At 44.3% G+C, this 26,153-nt stretch overlaps 1 protein-coding gene and 1 long non-coding RNA gene across 5 annotated transcripts in view; one reads left to right on the top strand and one right to left on the bottom strand.

Moving 5' to 3' along the window:
* Nucleotides 1–21,116, top strand: part of LOC123166066 (achilleol B synthase) — a 28,530-nt gene extending 7,414 nt beyond the window's left edge. The window contains exons 1-18 of one of the 2 annotated variants that reach the window (XM_044583829.1): nucleotides 472–721; nucleotides 1,033–1,218; nucleotides 1,787–1,876; nucleotides 1,994–2,179; nucleotides 2,788–2,872; nucleotides 3,793–3,959; nucleotides 4,580–4,768; nucleotides 5,283–5,396; nucleotides 8,262–8,384; nucleotides 8,480–8,599; nucleotides 9,256–9,354; nucleotides 18,706–18,762; nucleotides 19,068–19,114; nucleotides 19,216–19,359; nucleotides 19,442–19,619; nucleotides 20,302–20,376; nucleotides 20,479–20,562; nucleotides 20,788–21,116. In XM_044583829.1, coding sequence (XP_044439764.1) covers nucleotides 1,207–1,218; nucleotides 1,787–1,876; nucleotides 1,994–2,179; nucleotides 2,788–2,872; nucleotides 3,793–3,959; nucleotides 4,580–4,768; nucleotides 5,283–5,396; nucleotides 8,262–8,384; nucleotides 8,480–8,599; nucleotides 9,256–9,354; nucleotides 18,706–18,762; nucleotides 19,068–19,114; nucleotides 19,216–19,359; nucleotides 19,442–19,619; nucleotides 20,302–20,376; nucleotides 20,479–20,562; nucleotides 20,788–20,901 — 1,884 coding nt within the window. In that variant the 5' untranslated portion in view covers nucleotides 472–721; nucleotides 1,033–1,206 and the 3' untranslated portion in view covers nucleotides 20,902–21,116. Of the gene's footprint in view, nucleotides 1–471; nucleotides 722–1,032; nucleotides 1,219–1,786; nucleotides 1,877–1,993; nucleotides 2,180–2,787; nucleotides 2,873–3,792; nucleotides 3,960–4,579; nucleotides 4,769–5,282; nucleotides 5,397–8,261; nucleotides 8,385–8,479; nucleotides 8,600–9,255; nucleotides 9,355–18,705; nucleotides 18,763–19,067; nucleotides 19,115–19,215; nucleotides 19,360–19,441; nucleotides 19,620–20,301; nucleotides 20,377–20,478; nucleotides 20,563–20,787 lie in introns of those variants that run through there. The other variant, XM_044583828.1, reaches the window with a different exon arrangement.
* A 302-nt stretch (nucleotides 21,117–21,418) lies between these two features.
* On the bottom strand, nucleotides 21,419–23,861 carry LOC123166068 (uncharacterized). 3 transcript variants are annotated; one of them, XR_006483350.1, is made up of 5 exons: nucleotides 23,628–23,861; nucleotides 23,209–23,419; nucleotides 22,450–22,558; nucleotides 21,891–21,967; nucleotides 21,419–21,767 (listed from the first exon to the last, which is right to left on the bottom strand). It is a non-coding gene; the product is annotated as an uncharacterized lncRNA (long non-coding RNA). The 3 variants fall into 3 exon arrangements; XR_006483351.1 differs by having other exon boundaries at nucleotides 21,419–21,724; XR_006483349.1 differs by having other exon boundaries at nucleotides 21,419–21,967.
* Between the last annotated feature and the right edge of the window lie 2,292 nt (nucleotides 23,862–26,153).

Genomic DNA, 26,153 nt, shown 5'->3' with positions numbered 1-26,153 from the left:
GCTGGCTCGCTCCGCGCCACCCGAAGCAAGGCCACGCCACTCCGCCCAGACGAGAACCACGAGCATGCCACGCCTCGCTAGAGCCACCCCCGCCCGCCGCCGGCACGCGACGACCACCCCGGCGAGAGGGCCTCTGCGACAGATCTGGGCGTCCCGCGCCGCCTGGAGCCTGGAGAGGAGGGGAGAAACCCCCCGCCGCCGACACGCCCGGGCTTTGCCCGGCGTCGTCCCTTTGGCGGCGGCGAGGGGGTGGGGAGGCGGGGTGGGAGGCCTGGCGGTGGCGCGCTTAGGGTTCCACCCGGGCCGCTCGCGGGAGCGGCATGGGGGACAGGAGCACTCCAGTGTTTTACTCCTGAATAACGAGAGGAAATATTAAAAGCGACCAAGCTGAACAGTCCCAGAAATGAGTGACGACCATGACCGCATGTCCCCTTCCTGCGAGCACGAGCACTGTGCTCTGCTAGTACATTCCAACGGGCCAACCGTCCCCATACACCGCGGCGTCAAGTATCTCGCGGTCCACCTCCCGAGCCCACCCTACAGATGCAGTTTATGCGCTTCACCCCACGCCACGGCAGCCGCCCCCCTTGCCGCCGCCCGTGCCACAACCCAGCCGCCGCCGACGCCGACGCCGACGCGGATCTCTCGACTGCGATGAAAGCCATCCGGGCGGCGGCCACGCTGCACTACTTGCTGTGTCCCGGTGAGCTTGCTGGGCCAGGTATCGCATTTCGCTCTCTGATATAGTCGTTCCCTTTTCCCCTCTTAATTAATTCTGTTCAGGGTCCTTACCAATCAAGCAGAGACACCATCTTACACATAGCACGTGGTGTTGTCCAGTGATATAATTAAACGACATATTGTTGTACACGCAATTGTGATGATTAAACAATGACCGGAAGGCTAGGATCAAGGACAATCTTCAGAGCTCGAACTTCTTTACAAAAATTTCAGTTTATTGCTCTACTAGTGGGCTTCAGTAATTATAGCATCCACCGTAAAGTTCTCACCATGGACTATTTTGTATTGCAGTATGCAAAACAAAAGCATCTTCAGGTGGATCTTCCGGCCATCAAGCTTGCAGACAGTGCACAAGTCACAGAAGAGGCTTTACTAACATCATTGAGGCGATGCCTTAGCCAGCATTCTGCTCTACAAGCACACGATGGGCACTGGGCCGGGGACTTCAGTGGAATTTTGTTCATTATGCCTATCTTGGTATACATTTTGTTACTCATGACACTATATTTGGCTTTATATCCTGGAATATATTTATATTTTGTTGGTGGATATTGCTAGGAGAAGGAATAAACCCTGTTGTCGTATGGTGAATCGGATTGTTTGCCACATAATTTTGTTTTGAGTAATTATTATGTAAAATTTTACTAAAGTTTTCCGCAAAAGTTGGGTGTATCTGTCTACTGCCCTTTATATAACTTCTATGCAGCGCCTCAGTGACAAATGGAATTGTATAGTAAAAGTTAATTTACCTTTGCTGTGGAGGTTTGTCATTCAATTACCTCTTGTTGTGCTTAAGAACTACTTACTCCCTCCGTCCCATAATATAAGACGTTTGTTGACACATTATGGGACAGAGGGAGTATCTAGTAATAGTGCAACCTATACTACACACACAAGATGCATCAGTTCTTTTTACCAGCATAATCCAATAGTTTCACATGTTGGACAGTTCAGCTTGATGTTGGGTTGTAGATAGCTGTGGACTAGTTATCAAGAGTTGCGTAACATAGTTGGTCTCTGGACTAACTTTTGGCGATTCTCACAGATATTTGCTCTACATGTTACTGGATCACTCAATACTGTCCTATCAACAGAACATCGGCGTGAGATTTGTCGCTATATTTACAACCATCAGGCATGCAAACTTCTATTCCAGCTATTTAGTAGCAATAATCTTTATATCCTGAATGTGCATTACTGTTCGATGGTACAGAAAACCATGACAAAATTATGTGCAATGTAATCTGTGTAGAATGAAGATGGTGGTTGGGGCACGCAAGTGTTGGGCCCGAGCACCATGTTTGGATCATGCTTAAACTATGTTACCTTAAGGCTTCTTGGCGAGGTGGAAAATGATGCCTTAACCAATGGGCGTGCTTGGATTCTATTGCGTGGAAGTGCAACTGCAATACCACAATGGGGGAAAATATGGCTCTCGGTATGCCACGGAAACATAAACAATTAGTAATATGGAGTATATGTATGCTTGCGTGTGTGAAAATAAAGGGGTTCCTTTGGGCCTGGGTTTTCTTATCTAAAATTGGTTACTCTTCAAGTATAATGCATGGATTCTCTGCCAAACCCCTACACGTTAAGAACCTCTTCCCTAACTAGCTTGGACGATCCTAAAGTGAAGTTTAAACAGAATTCCTTTTAAAATGATTTTTTTGTATGCATGTGCTAGATTGCTAACAAATCAACAAACAGATTAAATTTATTAAAACCTTTGATATTGAATGGTATTGTTCCAAGCTAATATTTTTCCTCAGATTAATATGTATTTCCATGACTGCTTGTTGTTTCTATGTCGATTACTAGAGTAGATTTTAGCATATTATTCATCTTTACTTTAATATAGTGGAAGCAGTCATAGCAAAATATATTTGCTTCACAGTTTCTAGGATATGTCTGGTCTGAATTCTGAAACCTAAAATTATCTAATGTTGGTTGCCAAAATTCCAGTTGCAGTTGTTTACTTGTCTACAAATTATTATTTCTTGACTAAGGAGGGGTTAATGCAAGCTATTCATGTTTTTTTAACTGAAGGTGGTTGGTTTGTATGAATGGTCTGGAAATAATTCGATCGTTCCTGAGTTATGGCTTGTCCCACATTTTCTTCCGATTCATCCAGGTACTTGTTTATGCTGTTTGGGTAAACAATATTGATCTTCGATATATGTAATGCCCCTCCTGAAAAAAATGCATAGTGGTGGACGCCATATTATCTCTTACTATCTAACTTTTTTGTTCTTTTCCTTGTTAATCCTACACTAAATGCATGTTTTTATTGATACCATATGTGACCATATTGACATGTCCATGCGTATACGTATTGGCTATTAACTATTTATTTGATTTTGATTAGATTTCGAAAGTTACATGCCATTATAAGAGTTGCATTTTTGTACACTGTAGATAAGTTTTGAAAATGTTTTAATACACTCATTCTCCATTGCATCCATTTTGCAATGACACTGATTGGTGGGATATCACTATTAAAAAGATAATAATAAGTTGGATTTTGATGTAGTTTATCAAGTGCTAAATTATTTTCGTAGGTTTATTGTTTTGACACTCAGCATTTAATTTTATGAAATGTATTCGATCATTCAAGACCACTTTATCTTCTCGTGATATTATGAATATAGTAATATAAGTTGGTATCATGCATAGGATGATGATGATGGTTCTGAACTAATAAGTAACAGGAGATGCTTGTTAGCTGTGAAATTATAATTTTAGTGCTAAGTTGTATTATTTACGTGACTAAAAGGCAGGAAATAAAAAAGAGTTCAGTAATGGGGATCATGGAAACTGCATTTGAATTGTTTGTTAATCATTTGGAAACTGAGGATCGCTGGATTTGTGTGGGTGCTCCAACCCGCCCACCTGGGTTCGACTCCCGCGTGAGGCGGAATTTATTCTGCGACGTGGAGTGACTGGTGTCTAGTCATTCTTCTTTAAACAATGCCACCAGGTGTTACTACCTGGTTGGTCGACTTTTCTTTTTATAATCATCCTCCTTATTCAGGTGAACTTTCTCTTCCACAGGACGATTCTGGTGCTTTTGCCGGTTGGTTTATATGCCAATGTCTTATCTTTACGGTAAGAAGTTTGTTGGCCCAATTACACCAACAATAATGGCAATAAGAGAGGAGCTCTATAGTGTATCATACAATGAGATTGATTGGAACAAAGCGCGTGATACTTGTGCTAAGGTTCGTTTAGTGAGATTGCTTTCTCTAAGAGCAAACCTTATTTTAGAAGCACATACAGTGGATAATAACGAAAATGTATGATATTGCAAAGTGCAAACCAGCTACGTACATCATTTGCTTATTTATGTTTGCCATCTCACACGTAGTAGTAGTAACAGTATATTTAATAACTTCTAGTTATATATATGACATAATATGATTCAATTATGTGTTAGTTCCAACTAGAATGATACTGGATATCTCTTGTTACCTCATTATTTGTTACTTAGTTCGGCTTTGCAAATTATGTGTATGTATACACTGCATGTTTACGTTCATTTTGAGTCGATTTTTGTTACTCTTGTTACCTCTAGTGTTCTCATGAAACAAACAAAAAACTTTGTGAGAAATATGACTGCGTGTAAACAATGTTGAAGAAGCACTACGCAACTGGTGAAACTGTTGATTAAACTTTAGGTACAGTAGTTTCTAATGTAAGAAAGATGAGATCACCGTCTTTTACTCATTAAGAATCTTTTACTAGTATTTTCCTGGCATTAAAACTGCCAATTATTTAATTTTCTTTCTCTAGATATATGCCTTTTGCTGCTTGATTATCTGTTATGATTTGTTGCATCCAGGAAGACCTTCGGTATCCACGGTCGTTGCTGCAAAATGTTATTTGGACTTGTCTTAATAAATTTGTAGAACCAGTGTTGAATTGTTGGCCAATTAATAAGTTAAGAGATACGGCGCTGAAGAACCTCATGAAACATATACATTATGAAGACGAAAGCACTAAATACATTGGCGTATGTCCGATTAACAAGGTAACAGAAGCAGATGTTGTGGCTTTATACGGAAAATCTTTTGGGGCCAGACCTTATTCTTTTACTAAGGGCCAGGCTTTATATTTGGGGCCACGCCTAAGTTAAATAGGACTGTTTTGATATCATGCACGCTCTGCAAGTTTGCCTGTCCGTATGTCATTTTCCTGTAATATGTATTCTAGAAATCTTAATAATATCCATGGGAAAAGCCTCATACTCAATACTGTTTCTCTCCACACAGATGTTTAGTATTATTTCATCGTATATTTCTAGAGTGGGACAATTCTGATCTGCCTTACAACTCTACCCCTGAAAAAATTCTACCCCTGAACTCAAACTAATTGCAGTTGTAGATTTTTCCTTCATACATGTCAAGCTCATTTGTTAATATCCCTATTAGCAATTTTACCATCCAAATAACCCCATTGCCATTTTTCTTATTTTCTTGCCAGTTGCTTGCAATTAATCTCACGACCTGATTCATTTCATATTGTTAACATTTGTTGATTTCCAGGCACTAGACATGATTTGTTGTTGGATCGAGGATCCAAATTCAGATGCACTGAAGTTGCATCTTCCAAGGATCTATGATTATTTATGGCTTGCGGAAGATGGCATGAAAGCACAGGTAACACCATCTTTGTTGTATCTTGTCCCCTGCTTGCCCTTTACTCCACTTGTTTATTTGGTCAGAATTGCTGAGGACAATTATCTGTAACCTTTAAATAAATAGCTCAGTTATTTATCTTGTTGATCCAACTATTGCTGGTAGATTATTTGTTTCTGCATTTTGTATCTCCTGAAAGTTTGTTATCAGTGAGACGTAATTATGAGAAAATAATGTCTTGCTATCAGTAGTCCTCTCATTGGAGCATGACCTAATTATTTGCACAGAAAGATGACGCCTCATTCGTAACTTGGCATGGGACTCGCCCCCACCCCCTCTCCATCGTTTGAGTCCATTACCTCTTTACCGCCCGTTAGTCCAAACTGCTTCCAATGCCCATTTATCTCTCGGCCTAAGAATTATCTTGACGCCTCGAGTGAATCAAGATTGAATGATTTCTAGGTACCAATTAATCCAGCTCGGTATTCGAATAGATGGTCATTTAGTGCCCAAGCAATGTGGTTGTATTTTGTTGTATAAATGGAATAAAACATAAAAGAAAACCATGGACTTAAATTGTGGCTATGAGCATAAGTTGTAGCGTTCATACTAACTGACAAACAAACTAGGCTATTGCAGATTTTGTAAACATAATTAGTCAATACTTTGATTATTTTCTAACAAATATCTGCATAAGAAACAATATGTCTTGTTGGAAAGAATGATGCCTGCAGGTAAAAAGGTTAATTAAAATTATCTACTAAGGACAATACATGAAAGTGAGGGATGACTATTTGTGGACCAATTTATGATAGCTAATAGAAAATGTGAACTAGAAATTCTCTAGAGCAAAATATTATGTCGGTGGAAATTATAATAGAAAAATAAAACACTGATCCAGAATCTTTGGAAAAAAAACTAGTGAAACCATTAAAGGAACTAAAAATAAAGAAAGTAAAGAAAATAAAGAAACACGGAACCATATGTCTATATGCATGCACGTTAACATGAGGCTACAACTCAACAAAACATAAAAATAAGTGTACCATATCATTCCTATTGGGCTTATTCCTTTGACCCTCTTGTTTTGTTGACTCCTTGACCGTGTTGACCCATCTTGACTTGCATTGAATTGACTTTATGCCACACAAGTTCCCATATAGGAAATATTATTGTAATTCGGATTCTCTACTTCACAAAGCAATGTAGCAACAAATTTTTGAGCTATGTGGCATTGACCTACCTTCATTATCATTATAATTATTCGTCATTTACTTTAATTAATACCATGAAATGCACTTAGAAGTTAGAACCACAACATTGTCTTTACCGAAAAAGGCTTCCGCCCCGCTTTATATATAAAGCAACGATCAACGACAACCCACCGTATACAACCCACACACACACACACACCCGAGGCAGGATACAGAGGTGCCGAGGAACAACTACAAACTCCCAAGCAAAACCTAGCACACTACAGGTAGGAAGATAAATCATCACTAGACTTCAAAGGAGCCCTCAAACGTGACACCATGAAGAGGAGCAGCTGAACATCGACGGAACGGGGCCTCCAAAGCGGCATCTTCAGGAAGATCACGACGCCTAGCGCCGCCACCGCCTGATTCAAAGGATCGGGGTCTTCGAATGGAGCGCCCCGGAGCATCAAGAGCAGCCACGACGGAGCCTTCAAGAAGGGTACGACGCCCACATATGTTGTCGCTATCGGTCTGTCTGAAGGTAGACAAAGTTTTCACCGCGGCAAGCCCCCGCCACCGGAACAGGGTAAGCGCAACCATGAACAGGCCGGCCACCCCCACCACCGAACGCCGAAAACCAGCCACCCTCACGGCCTGGCCACCAGCCAGCACCCGAGCCGCGCGCCCCGCCTACAGGCACCACGGCTCCCACCAACGAGGCCGCCGCCCCGGTGTCCAAGACCACCCCCACCCGTCGCCACGGTCCATAGCCAGCACCGACCGGTGAGGGGGCAGAAGGCCCCTCCTTCCAACCCCCAAAGCGAGCCCCTTGACGAAATCAGGGACGAGCCGGCCAGATCGGGGGGGGGGGGGAGGGAGGGGGGAGGGGGCACTACCGTTAGCGGCCACCAGCCAGGATGCACACCGGGGACCAGGGCCACCGTCGCGCACGACGGCAAGGCCAGGAAGCACCCCTGCCTCCCTCCCCAAAGCACCCCTGCCACCACCGGCTGTCCACGCACTCTCCACCAGTCGCTGAGCATGGACCTATGAGCAGCGGGGGGCGAAGGTCGCACCACCACCACTGCGCCGCCCCCTCCACCAGCCAAGATGGCCACGACGGAGGCGGCCGCCCACGGCCCGCGCCGCTCAGAAGGCCAGATCCAGCAGAGCCGTGACCGCAACCAGCCCCCAAGCGCGCACCTCCTGCACGCCGCCCGCCACGCTGCCGTTGTGCATTGCACCGGCACGACACCCCGGCCCAGCTGCCTCGGCCCGCTCCGAGCCCGCTGTGCGAGGGGGCAAGGTCTCCCCGCCGCCGCCGGTGTCGACCAGGCTTCGCCTGGCCGCACCCTCTGGCGGCAGCGGGGGGGGGGGGGGAGAGGAGTGCGACCCCGCCGGCAGCGGCTAGGGTTTCCTCCCGGTCGAGCGCGGGGCGACCCGGGAGGAGGGGGGGCGCTAGTAATTAGTTTTCCATCAAGCTCCACAACATTGTCTTTTATGGTTCTTTCATACGTCTATGTTCATATCCGAGAAGATGTTTTCCCTGTCTTTGACAAGAGAATTGCATTCCATACACTTGTGTAATACATGTTTTCTTTATTCAATTTCAAGAAGTATCGAGTATTTGTGGGCTATGTGAAGAGGCATGTGTATTAGACACCTTTATCCCCTACTTACTTTATAACAGGTTTATGATGGTTGTCAAAGCTGGGAGCTTGCTTTTATTGTTCAAGCATATTGCTCGACAGACCTCGTCAATGAGCTCGGCCCAACACTTCGGAAAGCCCATGAATTCATTAAAAGTTCACAGGTTCAATGTTCTTCTATCTCATAACCATATATACTGTAAGCAAAATAATATTTATTTGCATACTAAATGTTGACATGCATTTCTTTCACGGGAAGGTTCTTGAGAACCATCCTAACAGCGAAACTTATTACCGTCATAGATCAAAAGGTTCATGGACACTTTCAACAGCGGATAATGGGTGGTCTGTATCCGATTGTACTGCAGAAGCACTTAAGGTCAAGACAAGTTACTTCTAATATTCCCTTTAATCTGGAAATGTGAAGGTTCTTTGCTGTTAAAACACTGATATACTGAGCATAGTACTTTTTTATACAGTTTTGCTAAAGCACATCTAGATGTGCTCTAAGTATTGCACATCTAAGTCCTATGTCATTGATTTTACGCTAAGATTCCTGCAAACATTTTCTTTTGTCTTTTTTTCTTTCTCTTTCTAGCGTGATTTAGTCACTTAGATGTGCAATAATTAGGGCACATCTAGATGTGCCCCAGACATACCCTTTTTTATATGCACTTCATCATTGATTCTAACTGGAACAATTATGTACTCCCTTTAGTGATCACCACTTTAGTGATCACTTATATGTAAACAAATATAAGAGCGTTTAGATCACCACTTTAGTGATCTAAACGCTCTTATATTTGTTTACAGAAGGAGTAATCAACTTAATAGGTGCATTTTGCAAACATTATGGTTTACACATATGAAACAAGAACAGAGCCAAGACTCATGCACATAAACAATATGGACTGTTTTAATTTGTTTTCCCTTTTACGCATATTATCATCCTTCTACACAAATTTTTTGCAGTCTTTTATAATGCATGGATAGGTCACTAATTACATACTTGTTTTTTTAATAACTCTTCTTTAGGCATTGTTGTTGCTGTCGAAGATCTCTCCTAATCTTGTGGGGGATCCCATAAAAGGAGAAAGGTTGCATGATGCAGTGGATTGCTTACTTTCTTTTATGGTATGACTCAACTTATTTACTTTTGTCAATTTTGTGAGGTACTATAGACAAATGATACTTAATCCAGTCCACTTTGTTCATCTCTTATGTGGTCGTCTAAATAAAGCTTATGTGTGGCCATGACTCATGCCTAGAGATGCTATAAATAAATCAAAACTATTCAATCCAACATTTGGCTACAAACTATCGAGCATCTATCTCTAGCAACCTAGAATTTTTTATGTCACAATTTAATACCATGAACTAACAACCCACCAAGATTCGAGATCTAATATTTGATTTTATGCACGCATTGATTAGATACAAAATATTAAGGAGTATTAGTATCGGTATAGGTCTCCATATGTATTCATATTAGTCTAGATTCCATTACTTGTACTCCAAGTCCCATGTACTATATATTTGACCATTGGACTATCCAATACAAATAAGTTGCTCCTCTAACATGGTATTAGAGCCTAGGGTTTTCTCCTGGATGCACAATTGATCCAATTCCGATCGATTCGTTATTTCGGTCTCCTTCTCAACATCGCTTTCTCTAATCGATTCCTATCCCACTTCATATACTCCTAATCGAAACCCACGATTGAGTGTCCTCTTCTCAGTCCTCCAATCAATATATTGGTCTCTGTTGATCCCCTCTTCTCGGATTGATCCACCACATGACAACACAAATCAACGACGGCTTCTTTCCAATTGGATCGCTGTCTTCGTCAGCGCCCTGCACTAGTTCTTCCCAGCGCCCAGCACCAAGATGCCTCCATCAGCCATTCCTTGTTTGTCTGATGCCCTGCACCAACCACTGGCTCCACATGCTATTCCCCGAGCACAACCCTGCCTCTAGATTGATGTCAGTCTGTTTCCCCGACTCCATGTGATCCCGCCCGCGTTCGACCAGATCGAGCAGGCTGCCGCCCAACACGCCTTCTTTTCCCCCACACGATGGTGCCGGCTCTCTCCAAGACGCACACCGTCCCCAAGGTTGTTGCCGCTATTTACCAGGCTGCCCCGGTCACCGCCTCCCACCAGTCCAGGACCGTCTCAGGTCGTTGCCGCCACCTCATTCTCGACTACCGCCGTCGATTCCTCGCTGTCCACCACCTCGTTCCAGCCTGCTGGCCCTTATACCCCTCCAGCTGGTGCTGATCCCCCGTGCGCAAGGGCGGAGCTACGTTGGGGCCAAATTGGGTTGTGGCTCGCCCAACCTAGTAGAAAATAGGGAAGGATGAGAGGAAATATGGACCTTAAGTGCAATTACTGATCATAATTTCCTAGTCCGGCCCGTCTTGGCCTGCCTAGCCTTTTTCCTGTAGCTCTGCCACTGCCCGTGTGGCACTGTTTCATTCGTCCGGACACTGTTTCTCTTCAATGCTGTCCGGGCACTGTCCGCCTGCTTAGTTGCCTCCTTCGACAACTTCCTTGGGTGGTGGTGGTGATCGCTCTACATTGACTCCTCTGGCGGCTTCCGCGGGCCTTGATGGTCGCTCTACATCACCTCCTCCAGTGGCTTCCACAGGCAGTGGTGGTCGCTCTTCTCCTAGCGGCTTCTCCACTGAAAAAGGCTTTCGCCCCGCTTTATATATAAAGCAAAGATCAACCACAGCCCAAATACAAACGCACCCCACGACAACACACGCACACACCCAAGGCGGGATACATAGGCGCTGAGCGCAGCAACACCACTCCTAACACTACAAGAGCAATCGGGGACCTCCACCGTGAACACGCCACCGCGAAGAGATGAAGCCGCATATGACGAACCGTGAGCTCCAAGGCGGCGCCTCCAAGAAGGTTACGACGCCAACGCGCCGCCACCACCCGACCCGGGGGTCAGAGTTTCCCCTGGAGCGACATGATGACCGGTGAGAGCCGTGACGACACCTTCAAGAAGGTAACACGTTACGCCGCCGCCGGTCCGTCCGAAGATAGAACAGGTTTTCACCCCAGCAAACACTCACCGCCACCGAACGCCACACCCCTGCCACCATGCCGCCCACACGGCCATGGTCACCGGGCAGCACCAAGCCATGGGCTCTGCCCATGAGCACCGCGCTACCACCACCAGGGCCGCCGCCCCGGCATCCAAGACCTTGACACCACCTCACCCGGGACCCGCCGCTACCCCAACCAAAGAGACGAGTGGAAAGGCTGCTCCTTTTCACACCCCTGGGCGGCCCCCCGCGCCGAGACCCAAAGGGCCGGCCAAAATTGGCCTCCATCACCCGTCCTGCTGCACACCCGTCCTGCTGCACCGGGTGCAAGACAAGCTCGGTCATGCTGCCGGGCGCGAGACGAGCTCGGTCCCGCAGCCGGGCGCGAGACGAGCTCTATCTCGCAGCCGCGGGCGCGAGACGAGCTCTGTCTCGCAGCCACGGGTGCGAGACGAGCAATGGACCGCAACTGGGAGCGGTCCAGCCCTATGACGAGGGTAAAGCCCGGACGACGAGGGGAGTAATCGAAGGTCGAAACACGCCGCTCACCGACGGCCGACGCCAGAGGAGACCAGCCGCCGCCATGAAACGATCCAGACCACCACCATGAGCTACCACCACGCCGTGGCAGCCCATATCCACGCCGAGACCCCGAGGAGCAGCGCCGAGCCACTTTGCAGCAGCTGCGACACGCCGCCGAAGACGCAGCCCGCCCCCCGGCCATGGACGCCCATCGCCCCTCCACCCCGAAAGGAGCAGCCTGACCGCCGGCCGCCCCGCCACCACCTTAGCCAGGTCGCCGCTGCCACCCGCACGTCCGCCGCCGCCACCACCCGGATCTGGGCAAGGCCCCCGCCCCCGGAGCCCCAAGAGCCGCCGCATGGAGGGGAAGGGGGGGGGGCAGGACCGCCGGGACGCCAGCACGCCGGGGGGAGGGAGCAGAGCCCGTGGATGAGCCGACGACCGCCGCCCGAAGGCCGCATCCCGCGCGCGGGAAGAAGACGCCCCGCCGCCGCCTATGCCGCGCGGCCTTTGGCTGGCGACGCCACCGGCGGCGGCGAGGGGAGGGAGGCCGGGGAGGGGGGCTGGGGAGCGGCGGCGCTAGGGTTGGCTCCCTGAGTCGCCCGCGGGAGCGACCTCTTTTTTCTTTCCTCACAATAGGTACTATTCTCCTAGCGCTTCTCCTCGGCCGCTAGTTGATGTTCTCCGTCGACAAATTCATGGCTGCTACTTGTTGGTATCTCATATGCATGACCTCCTATGCAACATCCCCTGCAGACATGGTGGCTCCTGCATCATTGTCGTGTGTGCTTTCTAGATTCTAGCTTTCTATTTACGTTATGTCCACGAAGTTCGTTGCTTTTTCATGTTTCTGATGTCATGCGAGTCCAAATATTTTGTCTACCTTCTTTTTTTGTCCTGATCCTTTCTATACAATCTGTGTGGCCTTTCTGGTCCTGGTTGTTTTCTATATGATTTTCGTGGCCTCCTTTGCGTTGTCGTTGATCTACCCCCATTTTCTTGCCGCTTAGCTTTTTCGACCACCGGTTTATTGTGCTATGATCTTCGGGACATGCTTCTTCTATCCCCCATTGGCTTGACTAAACAAGTTTTCGAAGACTTCATGCTACAACGACACTACGAAGACAAGGATTTTGGATTTTCGTTATTATTTAGTGTTATACTTATTCAAATGCAATGCTATTGCCTACTGAAAGGACCTGGATGTTGCCTAGGGGGGGGGGGGGGGGTGAATAGGCGATTTAAAACAATTACGGTTTTTGGCTTGAATAAATGTAGAATAGAACTAGCGCTTATTTGTCAAGCACAAAACCTAAATAAGGTAGGCTCAACTAAGTGCACCAACAACTTATGCTAAAGCAACAAATAAGTAATAGCAAGATATATAACTTTAAGCTTGAAGGCTATCACAAAGTAAATGCATAAGAAACGAGCTCGGGTATAGAGATAACCGAGGCACATGGAGATGAAGATGTATACCGAAGTTCATACCCTTCCGGATGCTAATCTTCATCGGAGCGGTGTGGAGGCACAATGCTCCCCAAACGCCACAATGGCTCAGTGTATTCTCCTCGAGCCTTCCCACCGAAGGGAGCTGCCTCGAACCACTAAGGGGCCCTTGAGGGCGGTCACCGAACCCGTACAAATTGTCCAGGGCAATCTCCACAACTTAATTGGAGGCTCCCGAAGCTTGCCAGAAGCTTTATAGCACAATCATTGAGCTTCGCAACAACACCAACCATCTAGGGTGCCCAAGCACCCAAGAGGAACAACCAAGCACCCAAGAGTAATAAGCTTCTCAACTTTCACTTCCACGAATCACCGTGGAAAAGTCAAACCGATGCAACTAATGCAATGGCAAGAATACACGAAGTGCTCCACCAAAGCAACTAGTGCTATGGAAGAATATGAGAGGAAGAACAAGGGAGGAGAACACAAAAGAGCTCCAAGATCTAGATCCACAAGGTTCCCCTCAGTTAGAGGAGAGGTGGATTGGTGGAAATGTAGATCTAGATCTCCTCTCTTTTTTCCCTCAAAAAGATGCAAGATTCATGAGAGGAATAGAGAGAAAGCAAAGCTTTTGGAGGTCAACAATGACGGAGAAAACTGTGCTAAAAAACGTGAGGACCATTGGGGAAGAAGACCCACTTAAATAGATCCTCACAAATCCAACCGTTACACACAGAGTCTCCGCACTGACCGGTTGTACCGCTCATGTAGTACCGCTCAATGAGCGGTACTACCGCAGCCTGAGATACAGCTAGCCATTTAAGCAGATGCACACGAAAGATCCAGGAGCGGTAGCATCGGCTGGTGGAACCGTCCCGGTACCACACCAGAAACAGAGCCGGGTGACCCCCTTATGGTAGTAGCCTGGTACTAGGAACGGTAGTGCCTCTTCAAGGAAAGGGGCGGTACTACCGGATCCTTGACCGGTACTATTGGGCCAGGTAAAAACTGCAGAAACATGTAAAACCAAAACTGCCATAACTCTTGCAAATGAACTCCGATATCAATGACCTCAAGCTGTTGGATATATTAAGAACTAGCAAGAGGGAAAATACCAATAAGAGGACGGTGAGAACCCTTCCTCAAATAAGAACCGGCAAAATCTCCAATACCAAAAACGCAATAGAAGAGGCATAAGAAATCCATTTTCGATGAACTTGAGCTTGTCATGAAGAAGACCACAAGCTCTAAAACCTCACTTAGAGAAAAGCCAAATAAACACCAAGAGATATGATGCCAAGTATGCAAAGGCTTGAGCTCCCTATGAATGATACGATCAAGCTACTCACTCGAGAGCTCAACTTGATAGTACGGCTATCGATCTAACCCGGTCCCCCACTAACACCATGAGACCGGTAAAATAGAAAACCTATCAAGGTTATACCTTTGTCTTGCACATAATCCACTTGAGCTAGATGATGACGATCATTCCTCAAGTTGGAACACCTTTCTTCATAGAGCTCGCATGGAAGACTCACAAATTGCTCCGCCATAATCGACTATGGAAGAGCCACTCTTAGGCACACCTTCACAAGACATTATCACCAAATGGACGACAACCTACAAGCATGTGATCTCTTCGTGATGCTCTTGCTCCTCTTGAACTTGCACAACTCAACCTTGACGATGATCACCACTTGATGCCATCCTCTCATGGGATATATGAAATCTTCCTTTTGATGCAAGCCCATGGAAAAATACCTAACCCCACATAGAAACACCAGACACATAGATCATGGGTTAGTACACAGTGTAATGGACAATTGCTTACCATACCACGAAACCACTTGATCACACTTGGTACAGCATCTACGCTTAGTGTTGATCAACTTGAATCCACTCTTGGCACTTAGTATTGATCAACCTTGTATCTTTTCTTCTCTCTTCATTAAGATATTGTCTTCAAGGTAAACATGAATGTCCACCTAGTCATCTTCTTCAAGACATGCTTGCAGTAGGCTCAACTCTCACATGACCAACTCCTTGAATAACACCTTGTTCATCAAGTGATCTTCTACATTCAACCTTGAAGCCAACAAATGGTCTTCAAGCATTGCCTATGGACAAACCCTTCAAGTATAACTCAAAGCAACCATTAGTCCATAGGGATTGTCATTAATTACCAAAACCAAACATGGGGGCACCATGCTCTTTCACCTACGCTTTGCATTTGAGGCTGGGTGTTAAGGGGCATTACTAGTGTTAGACTATTAGTATTGCTTTGCATTTGAGGTCAGGTGTTAAGGGGCATTACTAGTGTTAGACTATTAGTATTGCTTTGCATTTGAGGCCGGGTGTTAAGGGGCATTACTAGTGTTAGACTGTTAGTATTGCTCATGATCTCTGTATGTATTTGTATTGGTCTATATTTTCTTACTTGTACTCCAAGTCCCTTCTACTATATATTTGCCCATTGGGCCATGCAATACAAATAAGTTGCTCCTCTAACACAAACAATACAACTAGCTTTTTAGAAACCGGGAAGAAGAGCTAATTTTTATTGATAGAAGAAGAGGCAGAGTGCAAGAAAAACAAAGTAATATGGATCGGAGAGAGTAGCGGAAGTGGGTCTAAAGGTGTTTGGGACCTTGTGGTCAATACCGTGCTCTTCAGTTGCTCGTTCCATTACCTCTTGTTGTGTGCTTGTACTGTAAATATATTTGACACGCTTTAATCCTAATTAATTTATGAAGTCGGTGATACAATATTACATTTTTAATACTAGCAAACATTGATAAAAATATACAGCTAATAGTCCAAAATGCTTATCTTGTAATATGAGGCAAATTCTTGTAGAGTTTTTTCTTCTTCAAAGCATCACTATAGTATGATTCTATCATGGTTATCAAGGTATATCTGCTTGACATCGTTGCCGCTCTTTGGTGTCGAGTCCGGGTGTTGGGCTCATGGCTGTGACATCCTTGCTTAATAGGAATGATAGACTACTCATATCAACACAACAAGGTGCACCTTCTTTTTTGGTAGCCCATCCGAAAGGAACCTCAAAGTTAAGCATGTTTGTCTTGGAGCTATTTGATGCGTACATGGGGCGCATGTGGATGCTGGCGGTGGCACGCACGGGGCCCTCAGTTCCTTTGAGGGGGGGGGGAGGTATATGTGACATCCCAGCTTAATACGAATGATAGACTACTCATATCAACAAGGTGCACCTTCTTTTTCAGAAGCCCATCCAAAAGGAACCTCAAAGTTTATCCCGGGTGGGCACGAGTGAGGACAAAGTGCGCAGAAAAGACTAGTGTTGGCCTGTGGAACCAGTCAAGATCTAAGGTGCACCGGCTAAGAACCGGTGGGTTTGGCTAGGGCGTTATAGTTGCTGTGTCATAAACTCGCTCTCAATGCACCTAATGGTCATTGGTCAATAGCAAAAGATGGGCTTGGCCTGCTTATCTGATGCCGCTAGGGATTTCCCTCTAGGATGCTTAGACAACCCATATCCAAGAGCCTTCCTGGGGACTCCTATGTGACGCATTAAGCGTCAAAAAGGGTCGCCCCTTCGTACAGGGCGCACCCTGACAGGGCCAGCCTATGCAGCAAGGCTGCCTACATGAACATTTTTTCCAGGAAAAATCAAAAACCGTTCGAAAAGAAAAACCAAAAAAGGTAAAAAGAAAACGGAAATGGTAACTGGCGAACGTCAGCTGGGAGGCGGATGGCAAGTGAACGTTTTTTTTGTGGCAACTTTACCTGGTAGGCGATCACAAATCCTGCCTTTTTTTTGCTGCAATTTTTTTTCTTCCCAGAGAGTCATTGAGCACCGCTTAAGAAGAATGACAAGCGTGACCAAAAATCAGTTTGGTTTCATGCCTTGGAGGTCGACCATGGAAGCCATTTTCTTGGCACGACAACTTATGGAGAGATACATGGAGCAAAAGGACCTGCATATGGTGTTCATTGACTTGGAGAAGGTCTACGATAAGATACCGCGGAATGCCATGTGGTGGGCCTTGGAGAAACACGAAGTCCCAGCAAAGTACATTACCCTCATCAACGACATGTACGATAATGTTGTGACAAGTGTTCGTACAAGTGATGGCGACACTGATGCCTTTCCAGTTAAAAGAGGACTGCACCAGGGGTCAGCTTTAAGCCCTTATCTTTTTGCTTTAGTGATGGATGAGGTCACAAGGGATATACAAGGAGATATCCCATGGGTTATGCTCTTTGCGGATGATGTGGTGCTAGTTGATGAGAGTCGGACGGGGGTAGGACCGGGTCCGGAATAATGATATACGAGATAGAGTTGGGGTAGCACTGATTGAAGAGAAGCTTGTCCAACATCGTCTGAGATGGTTTGGGCATATTCAGCGCAGGCCTCCAGAAGCTCTAGTACATAGCGGACGGCTAAAGCGTCCTGATAGTGTCAAGAGAGGTCGTGGTAGGCCAAACTTGACATGGGAGGAGTATGTAAACAAAGATCTGAAGGACCGGAGTATCGCCAAAGAACTAGACATGGACAGGGGTGCGTGGAAGCTTGCTATTCATGTGCCAGAACCATTAGTTGGTTGCGAGATCTTATGGGTTTCACCTCTAGCCTACCCCAACTTGTTTGGGACTAAAGGCTTTCTTCTTGTTGTTGCCAGAAATTGCCAACCCCATATAATTGAACTTGCGAACTAAAACGTTCACAAATGCCACCCCCTCTCAGCGAATGTTCGCTGGCTATTGGGGACAATAGAAAAACAGAAAAAGCGGCCAGGAACCTTCTAGAAAGTTCCCAAAATCAGGTCCTGAGAATGTTCTCTATCTGCTAAAATGGGCCAGCCCATCTCGTTCGCTGGGTCGCTCGCGTCTGTGCAGAGGAGTGGCAATTTGTCGCAGTGTGCGGCAAATAGGGTTTACCGCTGTCCCATGCAAGTGCCTCCTGTGCCTTCCTTCCTGTGTGTCTGAGGTCACCCAGGGCCCCTACCAGTGCCACATCAGCCACCAGCTAATTGTTTTGTTCATTCTGGTAAGTACTCCCTCCGTAAAGAAATATAAGAGCGTTTACAGGGGCATTATATGCTAGGCTTGGTTGGGCTGTGACTTTTATCAATTTCCTCCTCTCCTGGATTTTTGTGCATCCAGCACTCTGGTTTGTATTATGAATCATTTGTGACAGATGCAGAGATCGTCAACTGCATAAAATACAATCATATGAATCATAATCAGTCCTTTATAAATTATTATTATCTACTGGAACTGTTTTTTTCTTTCTGCTTATGTATGTTTTATAAGTTTCTCTGCTGTCTTACATCACCATCTTCTTATTCTACTGAAATAGTTGTACTTCTGTTTTGCAATTCTTATCTATGGTTTATCCGATCTGTCAGAATGATTAAGTTTTACTTCACATCAGTCATCGCTGATCATACTTTTTTCTCCTTTGAAGAATAAAGATGGCACATTTTCTACATATGAGTGTAAGAGAACTACATCTCTATTAGAGGTGAGTATTTCATGGTTTTACTTCTATCGTATGGAAAACCAAGTACTCCAATTATTTGGGGACTCTACATGTGATCAGGTTTAAGAAACCATGTGTACACAAAATAATCTTGCAATCAAGCCAAACAATTTCAGATTGCAAATTCGCAATGTGCAGGCTTCATTTTGTTTGACATTTGATTTCTCCGCTCATCGGTTATTCCTCCTGTGTATCATATATCTATTGAGAATGTTCAAATAATATTGTTGTTTTAACATGTTTTGCGTGACTATACATACACTAACCTGGATTGTTTTTGGCAATAGGTTCTCAACCCTTCTGAAAGTTTTCTGAACATTATTGTCGATTATCCGTAAGGATGAAAATATCTTCTTTCTTGCAGAAAATATCATTGCTTCTGTTTTTCTTTCATATACTTGAAGTGCTAATTCACGTCCTTCAACTAATTGATAGATCTGTCGAATGTACATCATCCGTGCTTCAGGCCCTAATTATGTTCAAAGAGCTTTACCCAGGGTACCGCAAAGAAGAGATAGGAAAATGTGTCAAAAATGCTTCCAAGTTTATTGAGGATAAACAACGAAAGGATGGCTCATGGTATCTAAAACTGTCTTTTGGTGTTAATTATTTGACCTTCTAAAATTTGCAGTCAATGACTGGATTATTTACCATCTAACAGGTTTGGCACTTGGGGTATATGTTTCACTTATGGAACGTTCTTTGGTGTAAAAGGATTAATTGCTTCTGGAAGAACTTACGAAAATAGTTCTTCCATAAGGAAAGCATGCATCTTTCTGTTGTCAAAGCAATTAAGTACAGGTGGATGGGGAGAATCTTATCTTTCTAGTGAAACTGAGGTAATTCTTGTGTCTTTTTGTATTAAACGCAGGCTCTATTCAGGGTTTGGTAAGGTCATGCAGGGGAACTTTCTAAGGATTCTAATTCTCCAAAATTCCTATGAAAATCCTTGGAAACAAAGGAGCCCTAAAATCAGATTAGCTAGGGGGTCACCTAGGGCTCAACTGCCTGCCTCTTTTTGAACCCAACTTAGCTGTTTTGTCATGGTTTATGTGCATATTTTTATTTACTCTTAGGTACTAGTTGTATATGGCTATATGCCTAACTCAGCACCCCAAAACTCCTATGCTCTCAGAGGAATTCCAGTTTGCACACATAATATTCTTACTGATTATTAGTCTATAATCAATTAACAATGCTGTGTTCACATGAACAGAGAAATTAGTCACGTCAGTTGATGTAATGGCATAAGGATAGGGAAATGGTGGCAAAAAATATTTACATTCTAATTTCGTTGTCGATATTGGGCTTAACTTACCAGCCTGATTGTTTCACTGTAAAGCCCTCATTTTATAAGATACCAACTTGAGTTCTTAGATTCTACTGTTAATCGCACAATGCTTATCCGATTAGCATAGCTATAACTCACAATTGTTAAATGCTATTCCTTTTGACCCATCGATATATTGTCCCACTAAGTCAAATTTAGTGAAAGCAAGTCTGGTTTCTGCTATTTGACAGGCTTATGTGGAGGCCACTAGTCCTCATGCTGTGAACACTGCTTGGGCAATGTTGGCTTTAATTTATGCTGGGCAGGTATGTTTGTTCCTCATTAATTTGAATTGACTCTAAGCAGCTAATATATCATTTTAAACTGTTCTAATTTCCATGTGTTATCATCATGGTCATTCTATTCAGGTTGAACGAGATCCTACGCCACTATATCATGCTGCAAAAGAGTTGATCAATATGCAACTAGAGACGGGAGAGTTTCCCCAGCAAGTAAGTATTACAAAATTTAGGCCTATAGAAGTATTAAATTATCAATAGTTTATACATAGTTCCCGTGTAGTATAATATTTCTTAATCAATGACCCTACCATGATCCTGTCAAATCCTCTGATAACATTGTCAGCACTTGGACCTGTTATACTAATATACATATATTTCAGTATCATGCCATGGTTACTGCCCTGAAGCAATCTGAACTTTCACCTTTGATGACAGGAACACGTTGGATGCTTCAACTGCTCCATATACTTTAATTACGGCAATTATCGCAACTTGTACCCCATTTGGGCTCTTGGAGAGTTTCGTCGTCGACTGCTTGCGAAGAACTGAAACTGATGACGATGATATGTCACTTCACTGCTGTTAGGTTTAGGTGTGGTCGTGCTTGTAACGAAAGGGAGGACCTTAGCCAAACTATATATATATGTGTGTAACACATACTGCAATAACACTTGCAACCAAAGTGAGTAATGCAAACATAATAGCGCCAATATGGTTTGTACATCTATGTTTTGGACTGCAATGGCATGTCAATTACTTTGCTCCGTGTGGTATCAAGATGTTAATCACGGCCCAAACTAGCGCCTTCAGGGGTCAGGGGCTCAGGGCTCACTGGCCAGAATAAAAATTAAAAGTAAAATATAAGAGCGATGGAGGGGAGGTGTATCTGACGTTGCCCAAAATTTGTTTCACAAATATATTGGCTAGCTCCTACTAGAAAATTTATTTATTCTTGTGCTCAGTACCGGTCTATGGTTCAGTTACTTGCACTCTCTATTCCAAAATAAGTGAAGTTCTATGTTTGTCCTCAAGTTTAACCAAGTCTATATAAAAATATATCAACATCTACAACACCAAATTTGCTTCATTAGATTCATGATGAAATATATTTTCATACCAAATTTGCATATAGCATATTTTCTATAGGAATCATGGATTCTTTCCAATAACAAGCAAGAGATTGGTCGACTCCTATGACTGAATCCTCAGTTATCTCTATGCATCCAACGTCCAGTCTTTAATCGCTGAAATTTCTTTGCCTCTTTGAGCTTCCTCCCATCGGTGTGGTAGGTTGTTCATGCCCATCTTCGAGATCCTCGACTGTTGTTGACGTCTGGATCACTCCAATTCAAAACACTCAATCCAACATCGCCTTGCAAAAGATCGAAAAATTGTAGAGTTTCTATCAAAATAATCTGCATTGGATTGCAACAACTAAAACAATCAATGGTAGTAGCAATAACAGAAGTTTGCATGAGTTGTTAAGCAAGAAACATGTATTTCTCATGTATGTCTTTGAAAAATAAATTTGCACATACATTTCTGTGTGACTCATCAAATCTCAACTTTGATCAGTGCTCACATGTGATCGTATCTATATCTTCCCTGCATCTCTCTGCACACAATACATATGCGACAAAATAAGGAAAGTGAACTCCAGGCGATAGAAAAGAATTTACTTACTCAAACTCCAATCAAACCATGGTAGAGCTACATGTCTCTGGAAGAGCAAATAACGGTATATACATCTCAGAGGACTCTGAGAAAATGGTTAATCTTAGTTTTCCAATTGGACATGTATACAGATTTGTTCAGATAAACTGGAAAAAGATTTATTCAGAATCTCGTATTTTTTTATCTGACATTTTAATTTGCAGACATGTCACACAGAGAATATTTGGAAAAACAGGGAACTAAATAGATGTTAGGTATAAGGTCAATTTGTGTATAAGCAGTTCGCAGCAAACCACCACTTCATTGATGGTTTGGGTTCAAATTATGAACAGTTGTGGACAACAATTGATCAAACTAAAAGAGCAATTTTTCAAAAAACCATTGAGTGCAGAATTGGATGAAAACCTCGAAAGATTTAGGTACCTTTAGTCCACCTTATGGTTTTGGAAGTATTTTTGTAAATATATTACATAGTCATTTCCTCCATATATATCTCTTGATACCAGAAAATCTGGAGGGCACCAAGAATAGTCTGCATGATACAGAAAAATACAATGAAGAGAAGTGTACCATCCAGTAGAAGAAAGTGTCATATTTAATCCTCTGAACTCATATTTGCTGAATTAACTAATTATTGCAAGCCTCTTTGACTTAGCATAAACTGCTCATTTGTTTTGTTAAGATTCATCATAAATGAAACTATCTATTTTTGTAGAAATACATTGAATTCAGAGTGATTTTAGGCTTAAACTAAGAGCACTGGCAGTTAGCGATCTCCTCAAACTACAAAATGAGTTTGAGACTTTCAGTTATCAATAGCAATTTTTCTGAAACCTGCAAATATTACTGTTAGATGCTATGCTATTTACATCATGCATCCATCTATTGAGAAATTTAACTCAAACAAAACACATGCTCTCCTCAGATTATGTATGAGAATTTCAACCATGAGAATGCGAATTAAACATCCTAAAAGTCCGCTAAATATGACAAAAATGTTGACCTCCTGAACTGTTAGGAGTACAACCCAATATATCAATTTAGTTTACCAACTGTATAGATAACAACATCCACGTTCATGACTCTGTATGGACTACATATATCGCGACATGAAAAGTGACTGCATATATCACCCCAATCTCAGTATGCAGCAATTAAGTAAAGCTAGTTGCAAACATATACCGGCGTCATGGGCTGAGCAATCAACTTTAGCAGTATGAGGTTACTACTGTCCTGTTCAACCACGTTGTAATCATGCAGAAATGTATGCCGCTTCAAAGCAGAAACAATGAGCTTTTCCCTTCATAGTAGTTTTCAGCCCCATCAGAGAAATAAACTGAACGAAAGAAGAGAATGCTCACTGACTTCTTCCTTTGTTCCTTCTCTCTCCTGCCTGCAAACACAAACATTAAACTCTCCAAATCTGTGCCAAGCAACGACATATCTCAGAGTTGTTCAATGAAAATGGATTCCATATGCGCAAGTGGCCAGGTATCCTGTTTTCCCCATCGATTAATATCTAAAATGCCCTAAATTTTGAATCCTAGGTATCACTTCTCACCAATAATGAGGGGGAAAGATCTAAAAAGCTTTCTTCAAACCTGCAGCAGCTCAAGCCGGCCGGACATCGCTGTGATGGTGCTGGTTTCGATGGCGATGTGGTCGCACTTGGGGAACACCCAGCCGTAGAGGCCAGGGGGATACGTTCCTGCCCACGTACATCTCGGCGAGGTCGTCGAAGTACTCCATGGGCTTGTCGTGGAGCCGGATGCGCCTGGAAGGGGGTGGCCACCAAGTATGGGGCAATAGCTTCTGTGCGACATCTTTTGTGGGAATTGGACGGAGTGCGACGTTGTTGACGAAAATGGTTTTGGGGCGACACTTTTGAGCGAGAAAATAGCCCAGACACGACATGGCCCTTAAGCTGAACTGATGCCCTCATTAGCTGTTATGGGCTGGACCCACAACTTATCCACGTAAGCGCGGGACCCACTACTTGTCCAGTAAGTGCGGGACCCACCTCTTCGCAGCTAGAAGCGACGACCGCCCATGCCCATCCGCCCGCCGCCGCCCATTGCTTCCCCTTTCCCCATTCTTCCTCTTCTCTAGCGAGCTAGTGCAGATGTCCACCTCCTTCGCCACGCACTCAAAATGGCGTCAGTATGGTCCAGTGCCGCTCACAAGGTGCCCTGACTGCCCACGCCCAGAGCCTCTAAAACGGTGGGTCAGTAGGACTGATGAGAATGGAAATCTTCGGCGGGAATTTGTGAAGTGCTTGAGCAAAACAATGGCGGGAAGGGATGGCAAGGTTAGATCTCAGTTTTTAGCCCGTTCTTTCATTGCCGTTTGCTCTGATTTCTTCATATTTTGTTTTCCCCCCTCGAATTTGGAATTTAGGGTTCATGTTGTTGTTTTCAGATCCTGAAGAAATGCACACATTTCGAGTGGATGGATGATTATGTTGAGAGGATTCAGTTCGAGGGCTACATTGATTCGAGCGGGGCCGCAACCTGGGAGCTCAATTTGGGGGGTGGGGTGCCGCAGATGGAGAATTTGGGGTCGAGCTCGGACAGAGGGGCGGGCGGAGTCGTGCCGATGGCGAGGTATGCGCGCAATGCTGAATTGCACTTGGAGTCTGAACTAACCGAGGAACTAAGAAGATCAAGAAAAATCAAATGGAGATGATCGATTTGTAGAAGCAAGCAAATATCATGGCAGGGGGTTCTATTGTTGTGTCATTGCTCTATTTTTGTTTTACTTGTTGTTCATCCGTCATTAGAGGGGGCATTTAGGTCTGCCAGGGCAGAGGATGCGATCTGTGCACCATGCCAAGTTCATGTAACTGAATGAAAGCGGAAATATTCAGTGTTCATGCTCTGTTCTTGTTCTTCAGTTAACAGAGTGCACATCCCCCAAATTCAGTTTCTAGTAAAAAAATCTTGCTGCCGAATAGATGTTGGGCTGTGAAAAAAATAACGAGGCCCAAATAGAGACAAGCCCACCCGCGTAGGGGCATCAGCCCAGTTTTATAGCATAGAGGCACCCATGTTTAGAAAAAAATGTTCGACTAAAAACTCAAAATAAAATGTTGCTTCGGCAAATAAACCTTTAACAAACATATACTTCTTTACTTGTTTTTTCTTTAGCCAGATTTTTCTTTACATATTTGTTGCTTGTCCACGGTTGCACAAAATATTGGCCAGAGGTAAAATTCAAACCAATATTTTTAGGAGCATAGAAATATTTCTTTTGTGCATTTGAGTTAATCCAATAATTGTTTGCATGAACTAAATTAGTTGCATGTCCATGGTTGCACAAAAATTTGCACCGTACACCTACTAGCTAGGGTGACCCTATTTGCATGAACTAAATTAGTTGCATGTCCATGGTTGCACAAAAATTTGCACCGTACACCTACTAGCCAGGGCCTAGATACATGCATGCACACATGCAGCACACCAAGATATGAAAAAAAATTACAAAAAAATTTGGGTACCCATACACTTGCATGTCTGTAGTGGAATCTACCTTTTATTAGTAAGACATAGATCAACTATATAGAACATGGGTACCCATAGAATATCAAGCACGATATATATCAACTAACCAATATCAACTAGATAGAAAAAAAACAGATAGAACATAGTAGCATAAGTACCATTACAACATAGATAGTTCATAGTTCAACCCAACACGACAATAATAAAACACCACCGGCTTGCTTGCTTGCTCCAAGGCCAACTCCTCCATGGCCAACTCCTCTTCTCCATGGCCAACTCCTTCAATCGTCGTCGCCGGTGGGGTACGGGAGGGTGTGCATGCGCTCATCGGCAGGGAAGGCGCTGTCGAAGTCGGTGAAGATGTTGTACATGGTGAATGCGATGAACTCGCATCCACACCAAAAAACGCGGCTGAGGAGGTAGTAGGCGTCGAAGGGGTTGGTGAACCTCACAATGAGCCCGATAGGATGGCCATTGCTACTGACCTCTTCGACACGGAACATGGCCGGAGAGCCCCTCGGGGGGTGGCGGTAGCCGGTGGAGAGGAAGAACTCGGTCAGCCCCCTTGCCCCCTCCACCTCGAGATCGCCCACACCCGTAGGGTGTTCTCCACCCGGACTCCGGCAG

This window comes from Triticum aestivum, chromosome 7D (genome assembly GCF_018294505.1).
Source record: "Triticum aestivum cultivar Chinese Spring chromosome 7D, IWGSC CS RefSeq v2.1, whole genome shotgun sequence".
In the NCBI taxonomy this organism is placed as follows: Eukaryota; Viridiplantae; Streptophyta; class Magnoliopsida; order Poales; family Poaceae; genus Triticum; species Triticum aestivum.
Note: the sequence above shows the minus strand (reverse complement) of the source record. Positions and strands in the feature narration are given on the sequence as shown.